Source organism: Perissodus microlepis, chromosome 11 (assembly GCF_051167445.1).
Source record: "Perissodus microlepis isolate ML-2025 ecotype Zambia chromosome 11, ASM5116744v1, whole genome shotgun sequence".
Taxonomy (NCBI): domain Eukaryota; kingdom Metazoa; phylum Chordata; class Actinopteri; order Cichliformes; family Cichlidae; genus Perissodus; species Perissodus microlepis.
Genome location: NC_140471.1, coordinates 29,734,036 through 29,747,251, shown reverse-complemented (window position 1 = coordinate 29,747,251; position 13,216 = coordinate 29,734,036). Strand labels below are relative to the sequence as shown.

At 36.4% G+C, this 13,216-nt stretch overlaps 1 protein-coding gene across 1 annotated transcript; it reads right to left on the bottom strand.

Moving 5' to 3' along the window:
* Nucleotides 1–439: 439 nt before the first annotated feature.
* Nucleotides 440–5,369, bottom strand: LOC146378170 (C-type lectin domain family 12 member B-like). Its single transcript, XM_084944227.1, has 8 exons — nt 5,303–5,369; nt 2,369–2,446; nt 2,018–2,116; nt 1,548–1,634; nt 1,307–1,471; nt 992–1,155; nt 753–865; nt 440–635 (listed from the first exon to the last, which is right to left on the bottom strand). The coding sequence occupies exons 1-8, from the start codon at nt 5,367–5,369 to the stop codon at nt 518–520; spliced, it is 891 nt and encodes a 296-aa protein (XP_084800353.1). The 3' UTR covers nt 440–517.
* Between the last annotated feature and the right edge of the window lie 7,847 nt (nt 5,370–13,216).

Here is a 13,216-nt window from a genome sequence, read left to right as displayed (position 1 = left end):
GGTTGCAGAGTAGTTGTTATGATCTCTGTGGGAAAAATTAGCCTCTGATCCAGCCTCTGAAACAATTGACATTTTAAAACAATTGTAAATCTTTTGTATACCACAATGGCAAAAAGCATTTTTCTAAAGATGAACCTGTTTGCGGACTGAAATATGAATTATCATGATGACTGAAGTCAGTAGTAAACCCATGCATGTATCACTGTAATGCATGTATGCCAGTCAATTTAAAGTATTGGTTTAAAAGACATATTTCCTGCCCTTGTCAGCTCATGATATCTGCTGATCAGTCACAAGGCCCTCTTAGCATGCTTTCGTCATGTTATCAAAACAGCCTTGAGCCATTTGCTCATAGATAGTAGACCTCTAGTGAATAGAGGGTGAAAGGGCAGCCCAGAAGGGAATAACGAAGAGAGTTGACTTTCCACCGGATTGCCAAGTGAGCTATTTGCTTATATGCAATTATATTTACAGATTACAAAAGTCTTCTGAAGTCTATCTGCGGTAATTCAAATACTTAGAGTCTCTTTTTACAAATCCATTGTTTCTTCTTGTCACACTTCACTGATTTAAATCCTTCGTTTTGGACAGAAATTACACAGAGACCATCAGAAGGAGGCTGCTGAATCCAGGAGCTGAGGAAAAAAACAAGTTTGATTAAAGCTGATAATTATTGATATAAAACAAATATTGATTCATCCCAGATTTGGAAAAATATTTTTAAATTGTTATTGACTCAAAGTTTCTCTTACTTATCAGTCAGATAACTTCCATCCACCCATGTCCATTTCCCACCTTCAGCTCTCAGACCGATCCAGTATCCATTTTCTCCTGAACTCTTCCAGCTTTTGTCACTGATATATTTCTGATGAAAGAGAAAGTTATCAGAAATACTCAAATACTTTGCTTAAGGCACTGCAACACAGTGTAATAAAAAGAAAATGTATTTTTGTTAAATAAATCTGTGCTAATGAGCCACAGTTCTTATTACCTTTTCTGTTGCATTAATTACAACGGCCAAATCGGAAATCTTTTCTTTGCAGTTTTCTCGAGCTTCTTCCCAGGTTTTCTGCTCACCAAGTTCAGCATCATTAATTGCATAGCAGTTTGACTCAGAGTGGAGCCAGCCCTCCTGACAAGTGTTGCAAACCTTTTCTGCAAGTAAAAAAATAAAAATAAAAAAGTAAAAATCAATTAATAAAGATCATCAGTGCACATTTATTTGACATTACCTATTTTTGTAGCTGATAGATTTGGAGCCTACTGTTATTTTCTTTGGGACAGTAGGCATCAACACTGCACTGACCTGGACCAAGACTGAGCTCCATCTTCATGAGTTTTATTTGTTCTGTTAGGTTCTGGTTTTCTGCAATGAGGTCTCTGATCTGTGTTTCAAAGGCAGTGGAGGTGTTTGTCCAGTTGAGTTGACTCCTCAATAAGTCTTTGTTCTTATGAATTAACAATGTGGTAACTGAAAAACAAAACGTAACACTTCTTTGGCTTTACACACACATTGCAGATGAACTAATTTTAAAAGTTATACTCACAATAGATGCGAAGGGCCATGATCAGTAACAGAATACCCCAGCAAATGGTTACTGATGTACAAGATTTTATACATGCACACTGCTTATCTAGGAGAAATAAATACTTATTATAGCAATCAAACTAATTCTTACGTTTAAGATTTTAAATTGCTTGTGTCAACTTAAAATCATTAATTGGCTTTTTATAATCATAAAACCATTCTAATTAATGAACTTTTTAAATTACTGTCTAGGGAAAAACAGAAAAATCTGTTTGAAAAAGTTCAGAGGCAAAACCAAGGTGAAGCCCATATTATGGATCAAACTTCAATAACAGTGAATCCTGTACATATCAAAACATGATTTGAGAGGATGTTGTCATTAAGCTCTTGTAAGGAAAATGCCAACAGCACACTTCCAGTTTCTAAGCAAGTTTCATTTCAGTTCCTGTCGTAAAAGTAGCAGTTTTGTATTGTCTTTGTATAATTCACCATTTGTGTCAGATGGTTGTTTAGTTCCTTTGTTTTTCACGTTCATTTCTTCATATAAATTTTCTTCCTGCCTTCGTACTGAAAGACTTAAAGGGTAACCTTGTAGCAGAAGACAAAGAATGATTTCATGGCAAGAAAAAAAAAGGTAGTCAATCTAATTTGGTGGATGTCAAGTCTAGTTTGTTAGTTAAAGTGACTGCTGCTATTGTTTTTCTGTTGAGGTCACTGTCATTTGCAGATTATGAGGCACCAAATTTTCTACCCTTCCAGTTTGTAAGACAGGCTGGTTAGTACTTTGCATGATGCCTTGTAGTAAAAGTAGTGGTTTTGCGTTTGCTTTGTATAACTCACCATTTGTGTCAGAAGTTCGTTTAGTTCCTTTATTTTTCATGTTCATTTCTTCAAACACGCTGTTTTCCTTCGTTTTAACTGAAGGTAGTGAATGACAATGTTGTAACAGAAGACAAAGACTGTTTAAATGGCAGGTAAAAAAGAAATGCCTGGTTAAGAAAGATTAGTTAGTAATCTGATTTGTTTTGTTGGTTAAAGGGTAAGTAGTTAGTTAGTTTGGCATTAATTAGTTACTAAGTAACCACAATTTTCCAAAGCATCTTTTGATTATTTTCAATGCACAAAACAGAATTCAGCAAGTCTGTTGACAGAATTAAGCTTCTTAAATATATTTAAGCTCTTTTTAAAAGAATGCACAGATCAGCTGGCTGGGTTCTTCACGAAGATCTTTAACGCTTCGCTGTCCCAGTCCTGCATCCCACCATGCCTGAAGTCAGCCACATTCGTCCCACTGCCTAAACAAACCAACATTAGCAGCCTCAAAGACTACCGATTAACTTGCTCTACGACCTGTTATAATAACGTGTTTTTAGAACATGGTCCGGTGCCACAGTATGTTCTGCTTGCCAACCACACTCCACCCACTTCAGTTCGCAAACAGAGGTAACAGATCAAATGAAGACACCATTGTTACAACCCTCCACACCACCCTCCCACCTGGAACAACAAGGACGTTATGCCAGACTGCTGTTTGTTGGCTTTAGCTCTTCTTTTAATATGATACTCTCGGACAGACTGACAGCAAAACTGTTGGATATTAGACTTCCTTTTACCACCTGCTGCTGTATCAGAGACTTTCTCTTGGGCCATGGACATAGAGTTAGAGTAAGTCCCCTTCTTTCCTGAGCACTCAGCCTTAACACCGGTTCTCCACAAGGCTGTGTACTAAGTCCCCTACTGTACACTCTGCATACATATAACTGTGTCAGTACCCACCCAGACAATGCAGTCATTAAGTTCGCAGATGATACTAATGTGGTGGGGCTCATCTCTGGGGGCAAATAGACAGCATACAGAGCTGAGGTTCAGAGGCTGTCGGATTGGTGTGCAGACAACCACGCGGACCTTAACAGCAACGGCCCAACCGCATCTCCATTTTCTGAGAATCCTCAGAAAAACCGACCTGCTGACTGTAGTCTACCGTTGCTCCATTGAGAGTGTGCTGACTAGTGATGGGATTTCCGGCTCTTTTTAGAGAACCGGCTCTTTCGGTTCGGCTCACTAAAAAGAGCCGGCTCTTTTGGCTCCGAACCGGCTCTTCAGGTTGTTTTGTTGCCTTAATTAATTTATTATTAACAATAATATAAAACTATGCACAAAAGGAACTACTAATGTAAAAAAAGTGGTTTTATTTATATATGTTTATATATAAATATATGTGGTGGGCCCTAGAGACAAAATATACAAACTCCAAAAAGCACGTACAAATTCAAAAGCACATTTCTAGCTTTAACTGAACTTCCAAAACAGAGCTACCTAGATCACTTAAATTACACAATTGAAAGCATATGTGTATTGTTTGTGTATTTATACACAAGCACTCATATATATTAAAATAATTTAAACAAATGTTCATTTACCTGTTATTACCACACACCAAATCCGGTCGTTGGTACTTCCTGGCTTGTGTAGCCACTAGGTAACAAAAGCTCAACACTGTGCCTAGCATCCTGGAGCACTTCTGTTGTCTTTTGTACGTGTTTTGAGTTTTTATGTGCTTCTGAGTTTTTACGTGTTTTGGAGTTTGTACGTGCTTTGTCTGTAGGGGCCACCATAAATATACTTTTATTTATTCACTCCACATAAAATGTAATAAATAAATCATATAATACAAAAACCAACTATTCACATTTCAACTTTTAACTATTTAAGTTTTCAGCTTTTTCCTTTTACAAATTTTAAGTGAAACAACACAAAACACTGCAAACCACAACACAATTAAATATAAATTAAAATATGAAAACAAAAAGAAGATGCATATTCTCTGTCATATGGGCCTGCATGAATAATCTTTCTGAATCCTTTATCATCTGCAACTGAAAATAGTTGTGGATGATTACTATACCTTTCTTGTGACGTTGTTGTCCCTGGCTCTCTTTCTTTCTCTCGCTTTCCCTCCCGCTCTGTTCCTGTGCTACTGAGTGTAACTACCGCCCCTCCCCCCTCTGCTCAGCGCAAGCACAAGGCTCGCGTGCAGAGTGAAGCGGAAAAAAGTGCGAGAGAGAGAGAGGGTGAGAGACAGAAAAAAAAACAACCCACGGCTCGCGATAAGGAGCCGGCTCGTGTCGTTCACATCAAAGATCCGGCTCTAAGAGCCATTTCGTTCGCGACCGACACATCACTAGTGCTGATATACTGCATCTCTGTTTGGTTCTCCAGTTGCACCATGGCACATAAAAAGGCACTACAAAGGGTTATTATGGCCCCCAAAAATCATTGGTCATCCTCTTCCCTCCCTGATGGACCTGTATAGAACTTGCTTTCTCAAGAGGGCATGCAGCATCTTACAGGATTGCACACACCCAGGACACCGGTGCTAAAGCTGCTGGCATCTGGCAAGAGATTCAGGTTGCTGAGGTCACTGACAGCTTTTATTTGATATTTATTTCATTTTTTGAGGTTTAGACCCACACCTTGCATTATCAAGGGACATTTTGTCTTTTGTGGAAGCACTTTTAGTATCTCATCCTCTTACTTGTCTTGGTTTAGGTAGTTTTTTTTTTTACATTTATTAATAATGCAGAAAAAAAACACTAAAAGAAAAAACATTGCTTGAAATGACAAAAACACAAAAATGTTGGTGTCAGCAGTCATATACTTTGTACAGTAAAACATCTCCTATAATTATTAATTGTGATGTTCATCTACATGATCTACAGCGTGAGTTTGAAAATATCTTTTGCTGATGCACTGTATTTGAAAAGCTTAGCTTACCTTCTGACTGGCATCGCTTTTTAGGTTTTAGATTGAATGGTGTGTTGTTAAACTTCTGCTCTGCCATCGCTGAAGTCTTTCTGTTGAGCTTCTCATAACTTGTGCACCAAAAATAGCACTGTGTTAAAACTAAAGCGAATCATTAAAAAAAAAAAAAGTTGTTTCCACGCCTTTCATTTCTTTCATTTCATTTCTACCAACTTCTGCATTTTACTGATATAGATTTTGTTTTCACAGCGTTGGCGTGACAGGATATTTATTCAGCAGTTTTAACTCATTGGGAATGTCTGCAACTTGTTCTCGTTTATTTCTGTTTTCATCTGTTCCTTTCTTGATAATACCTCAAAACAAACATGCACTTTTCCTTGTTAATACAACAATGTGACAGTGTGTTTTTTCAAATGATTTCCACAAATGGTGGTGGTCCAGCATGCACTGCATGAACAGCAGAAAGAAAATCTGGACAGATGATCATTAGAGAGGGAAAAACATTCAGATATACAAGAGAAACTAGTGTGAACATGTAAACTCATACTTTGTCAGTTCAGAGGACAGGTTCCTTTTTCTTCCAAAGATGTCCAGCAAAAAAAATAAACCTAATGATATAGTTTTAGGAGCTATAAAAGACTAAACTTGCTTTATAATTTGAGACTTTATTAAATTCCAGAGGCTTTTGGGAGGTCTAGTATTTATATTGGTAGAAACCCAACAATAATACAGAGAAAATCCCAACAATTGAATAACCCCCTTTGAGGAAGCATTTGGTGAAGTGGGGAAGAAAAACTCCCTTTTGAGAGAAAGAAACCTCCAACAGTATCAAGTTCATAAAGGGGCAGCCATCATCCTTCAATGAATGGTATGGTTGATGGGCAGAAAGACAGGACAAAAACCAAACTATGGAAGAGAGCCAGAGATTAGCAATACAGTGCCCACTATTGGCCAAACAGCAGCAGCAACTTATAATGTCCATGTTTTAATTTACTTACTTATCTTCACAGGCTATCCAATAGATTTCTGAAGTTTGCAGATCCACTAGTTCATGGTTCACCACAGCACAGTTTCATGCCAACAGTTATAAAGCACTTATTCCACCTATCAATTGTTTGGGCGAATCGCTACCTTATCGTGGTGAAAGTGCTACTTTAGATCTTAAATGCTGGTGTCAGCAGTCATATTCTGTGCACAGAACTTCTCTTATAACTATTAATTGTGAACCTTCATAAACATAAAAAAATCTGTATTTTTTTTATACAGACAAGGCAAAATAGTTCAATTAACTATAATTAAGTTTAATTAACTTCTGATAGCCTCTTAGAATTTCTTCCTTCTTGTAAAAGTAAGATTTATCAAAAAAGACTTGTAAAGTTGGCATCTCTGAAGTGTAATTTTGATGTTTAAGTGCTGTCATTTTGGGTTTTATTAATATTCCTCGATTTAGTGTCCTTTGTGGTTTTGGTTCTCTTAATTGTTTTCTCACTATGTTATATTTTAGTTTTACTTTAGTTTTCTCTCACTGTGCCTTCCCTGTGTTTCATGTTTCTTGTTTAGTACTATTGTCTCCCTGTTCCATGTTCCCTGTCTGTCTCCCCCTGGTCTCAGTGTTAAGCTTGCGTTTTCCACTAGTAACCATTCGGATCGACTCAGCACAGTTCACCACGGTTTTCAGGGTTTTCCATTAGGTCATAGTACCTGGCACCAAGTACTTTTTTAGTACCTGCTTGACCTGGGTTCCAAGTGATCTGAGCAGGTGTTAAAATGTGACATCATCATACTACATGCCACCAATTGGTTGTTCAGTAGTGTCACTTGATGAGTCATGAGAGCATCTTATTCACAAAAATTGAAACTGCCATTTTTGAAACCCAGCAATGGGGAAAAGTCTGATGAAAAGCCACAGAAAGAGCAGCAACTGATTACTTGCCTCGACATCCACCTTTTTTGTAGAGTTCATGTCGCATAGTTATTATGTAGCAGGATGCTTGGACACTGCTATGATGTCAACATGTTAGGTACTACCGGATTTGTGTACATGGAATCTAAGAGGGGTCCATAATCCTATTAAAAGGAGAAAAATACTCACCTTTTTTGAAAAAAGAACACGTTGATATTGCACTTTTACAAGAAACACATTTAGATGACGTAGAACACCTTAAATTACAGCAAGGTGGATTTGGACAGGTATTTTTTTACTCATTTACCTCAAGAAGTAGAGGGGTGGCAATCCTTGTGAGGAAAAAAACTCCCTTTTTCAAATATATAGTGTGTTATGGACAAGCATGGAAGGTACATTATAGTCAAGGGAATATTATTAGGTGTGGTTGTTTCTATATTGAATGTTTACTACCCCCCCTGCCCATCTGTCTGTTTTTATGACCACAGTATTTACAGACTTTGCTGAGATGCACTCTGACATTTCTATAGTGGGGGGAGATTTCAATTGTATACTGAATCCTCTTATTGACAGGTTCCCCCACTAGCCTCTGCCTCTTTCACCACAAGCTAAGGCACTCAATTCTATCTGTGAAGACTTAGGATTTGTGGATGTATGGAGAATAAAACACCCTTTAGATAAAGTATACACGTTTTTCTCTGCACCACACAAATGCCATACTAGGATTGATTCATTTTTTAGTAAAATCAGGGCTATCATTGCACTCAGTTTTATCGTGCGAAAACTGAGTGCTGTAGCACTCAGGAGGTAGAGCAGGTCAGCTGCTGATCAGAAGGTTGGTGGTTCGATCCCTGCCTCCCCCCAGTTTGCATGCCAAATATCTTTGGGCAAGATACAGACTTGCTCTCTGATGCATCCATCGGATGAATGATAGCTAGAAAGCATAGATAATAGGGCTTGTGTGAATGGGTGTGTATGGGGTAAATGTGGCGTGTTGTAGAGAGCGCTTTGAGTATTCCAGGAGAGTAGAAAAGAACTATATAAGAATCAGTCCATTTACCATTTTATAGTATAGTATTGTCATTTCAGACCATGCCAATGTGGTGCTGGATCTTTCTCTTAAAGGTATGGTAAATAGAGCAAAATACTGGAGGTTAAATACAGCTAATACAACTATTTTAAGGGATTATACATTTGTATCCAATTTTAACACTGAGTTTAGATGTTTATTTGTCCATCAACCTGCATTGTGGGAAACTATTAAAGCGTTTTTATTTCTTACTCAACTAGTAAGTGGTGGCAGAAATTGAGGAAGCAGAATCTTTTAATGACTGCGCTTAAAACAAAAGGAAGGACATATGCTGACTCCCCCACTCCTGCCTGCACAGCAAGTGATAGCTGCAGTCAGATCAACCTTAGATAGCCTTTTTACGCAAGATGAGGAGATTAACCTTAAGTTTACTAGACAAAGACTTTATGAACATGGAAAACACTTGGCATATCTTACCAAGAAATGATCAGAAACACAAGTTATTACAGCAATTTGTGATGCTCAGAGTGATCGCGTATATGACAGTGAAACCATAAATAACACCTTCAAAGAATTTTACTGCCGATTATATGCATCTGAACAACCAGTTGATGCATTGGAATTAATGGAGAATTTTTATTTTATTTATGACTTTTTAGAAGATAAAGAGGTGCTGTGAAGATATTTTATAAGGCTTTATATCTCGCACCCTCAATGATTTCACATAGGCTTAAAGACACATGGGAAAAGGCATTAGGTATAATAATTGATGATGAAGAGTGGAAAGATGTCAGGAGTTCCAAATCAGTCTTAGTCTGTAATCGTGCCAAAGAAATACAGTTAAAAATTATACACAAAATGTACATATCAACGTACTGCAGACATCAATACAATCCTACCCTTTCACCCATGTGCCTCAAATGCAAGACAGAAATTGGTACCCTAACTCTTGGTACCCTAACTGCTTTTGGTCATGTTTGAAATTGCAAGGATACTGGTCTAATATGTTATCTGAAATGGAGAAGATTTTGCGTTGTGAATTGGAGATGGACCCTGCGTCGCTCATACTGGGCCTCCCCAGCCAGCATTTAATATCTAAGAATAATAGGAGGTTGTATTGTATTCTCACCTATGTGATGGGGAAGAATATTCGACTGCAGTGGATTAATGAAAAAGCACCAGCTATTAAAGGCTGGCAACTAGTAGTGTTGGATCCAGTGCCATCGGAATATCTTACACGTGCACTACACTCAAAAACAGACCTCTAGGTCTCTAATATTATGCTACAAGGATTCTCTTGAGTGTTCAAACTACATATTATTACTGGGACCACAGGTCTGTACTGTATTGTATTTTTTTCTTTTTTTCTTTTTTAGATAGATCTGATCTTTGTGTTTAGTTTTTGGTTTGGTTTTTTTGTTTTTGTTTTACACTATATTATGTTATGTAATTATGGATTGTTTGTGAAAACGAAAACAATAATAACAATATTGTTATAAAAAGAAAAAAGAAAAAAAAAGGTAGTACCAGATTGTAATGGAAAGCCAGCCAGGCCGATCCGTGCCAAGTCGATCCGAGTAGGTACTAATGGGGACTCGTCTCCGTATTTTTCGTACTTGCTGTTTTATTTTGATAGACCCGTGTCCTGCGTTTAGTTTATTCAGTTTTGCTTCCTCGCTGTCTCCTTATGTAAGATTAGGTCCAGGTGTTTCCCTCCCGTTGCACATTCCCTCGTTACCTTCTGTTTGTAGATTGTATTAGTTTCCCTTTGTTTGTTGTGAGGTTATCTGTTTGTCATGCATCAAGCTAATGTACTCCATGTCCATGTCCCAGTACTAGGTTTCAGGTTTCCTGTTTCCTGTTCCCAGTGTTTAGTTTGGTTCAGTTTTCCCACTTTATTCTTGTATTTGTTCTTTCATTTGTATGTTGCTCCCCACTTTCTAATAAGCACCCCACTCTTAGTTGATATCAAGTTCTGTTTCTTTTGGGTCCCACTTCAACCTTCACACGGTCTGCCAGCATACATCTTGCTGGTTTAATTCTGTTTTTTGGCCAAAACTCCACTTTTACATATTTAAACACTGTTTTTTTTTTTTTGTTTGGTTTTGTTTTTAGATTATTAAAATTGACAAAACCATAGCATTTAAGGTAATTGTCCAATATTATCTTGGGAAAAAGACAGATTTGAAAGAGTTTAGAGGTAAAATTTAAAGTTTATCATATGAATCAATCATGACATCATGAGTAGGGATCAGACTGGACAAGAATTTATCGATTCCTATTCCATCTTCGATATCATTCAGTGATTTGATTCCTTCTTATGTTTATGTTTGTGTTTGTGTTGGAGGAATTTCCCTTCTTTGTGGTGAAGGGTGTTAGGGTCATTACTCAAAAAAGTAATGTATTACACTGAGCACATTACTTTTGTGTTTCTCCATAAAATTATCTGAAACAAATTGTCCATTTAACAATAAGTCCCACACACCAACACAAATCCCTGTTCTAATGAGGACATACATATGATCTTTAATATTTAGGTATTATGGTAGAAAGGCAAAATCAACAACAAAAAGCAAAGATGAAAACCAGCATGAAGAGGCCTTAGAAACATTAAAAGGTAGAAGTGAAGGCCTCATGCTTGTCTAATCAGTTTATACACTTATGATATCTGCTGATTGGTCACAAGGTCTTTTTAGTGTGCTATTGTTGTGATTTTAAAACATCCCCGAGCCATAGACACTGGATCTCTAGTGAACAGAGGGTAACTCCACAAGGGAATAATGAAAGGAGAAATATAAAATAACATAACATAAACATAAAACATAAAACAGCTAAAGTAATACCACTGTTTAAAAATGGAGATAGACACCAATTCACAAATTACAGGCCTGTTTCTCTACTTTCACAACTTTCAAAAATACTGGAAAAAATTTTCATTAATAGACTTGACAAATTTATAGATAAATATAAAATAATAATGGACAGTCAGTATGGTATCAGACCAAACAGATCAACATCCATGGCATTAATTGAACTTATTGAAAATATCACCAATACTATAGATCAAAGACAATGCACAGTTGGTGTTTTCATTTACCTAAAAAAAAAAGCTTTTGACACAATTAATCATGAAATATTACTTGATAAACTGGAGCACAATGGCATTAGAGGAGTGGTGCTAGAGTGAATCAGGAGTTATTTGAGAGACAGGCAACAATTTGTGAAGCCTGGTGAATATCAATCAGAGTGCCTGGACATTGTTTGTGGAGTTCCACAGGGATCAGTATTGGGACCAAAGCTGTTTATCCTCTACATCAATGATATATGTAAAACATCTGATATATTACAGTTTATTTTATTTGCAGATGATACAAATATTTTTTGTGCTGGAGAGAATTCACAGCAGCTTTTGGAAATTGTCACACAAGAAATGATTAAACTGAAAACATGGTTTGACAGAAACAAGTTATCACTAAATTTGAATAAAACTACATTTATGTTATTTGGAAATTGAAAAAAAAAGATGCTGGAGCAAAATTGTTGATAAATAACGTTGAAGTAGAGCAAGTTTCTCATACAAAATTTCTGGGTGTGATAATAGACAACACAATCTGCTGGAAACCTCACATACAGCAAATACAAGCTAAACTGTAAAGAAGCATCTGTGTACTGAGTAAAGTTAAACATTGTTTGCCTTCCAAATCACTCCGGGTACTTTACTGTTCACTTATACTGCCATATTTGGAATACTGTGAAATACTGAATACAGAAATCTGGGGAAATACATACAAAACTTCACTTCAACCATTATGTAAAATTCAGAAAAAAGCCATCAGGATGATTACTAAAGCAGGATTTAGAGACCACACTAATATTCTGTTCTTGAAATTAAAAATTTTGAAGATTATGAATCTTATAAAATATAAAACTGTAAAAAATTATGTACAAAGCCAGATACAATATGTTACCAGGAAATGTACAGATGATGTTTTTTGACAGAGAAGGGGACTGTGAATTGAGGGGAAAATTAAATCTGAAGACTCTTAAAGCATGGACAAAGGTTAAAACCTTTTGTATTACCATTTGTGGGGTAAAACTGTGGAACAGTTTTCCTGTGGACCTACAGCAATGTTCAAGCATTAGTCAGTTCATAATTGCTTTTGGAAGAATATGAAACTGATAAAGTTGATGACCCATTGTATATATAACTATGCTAAATTGCATCAAAATTATATCTATCACTGTAGCTATGTTTATACATTTCCTTCATTCCTTGTTTATTGTGTGGGGTAAGTAATGAAGGAATTAGGGGTAACAGTGAAAAGTGGGATTCAATAGAATGTTGAGCATGGGGTAGGGATTAATAAGTATGTATATACTTCTTCCTACTCCATTTCAGACTTAATAATTGTAATTTGATATCATTTAGACTTTGTTTTATTTTATTTATTTTATTTCTCTTTGTTTTGTCTGAGCATATACGTGTGTATTTACATATATATTCATATTTGTACATGTAAATGCAAATATGTGTATTTCTATATATTGTTTTTTCTGTATATGTCTGAAATAAAGATACAATACAATACTAATACATTATTACCAGTTTGCTCCTTGTGCAGGTCCATGGACAGGTGATTTTCCAGTGTCTGATGATGAACTGCCTCTATGTGGTTAAGAGACTAAAATAATGTTGTACATGTTTCTTATCTGTCACAAATAGTTCTTTAACTTCTTTAACGACTGAGCCTTTGCTTTGGATTTGATAACTAAAGTCTCCATCCTAAAATGGATGGATTAGATTGAAATCTCTGATTATTCACTCTGAGTTATTCTTCGACACTACAATAGGTCATCCAACTAATTAGGTTGCTTTTGAAAGTAACATTGTAATATTTATCCAATTGAATTGTGGTTTGCAAATGTAGAAAGAGTTGATGACATTTGCAGGCAGCATGTTCAATTAATATTAATTACAAGGCATGCATGCATG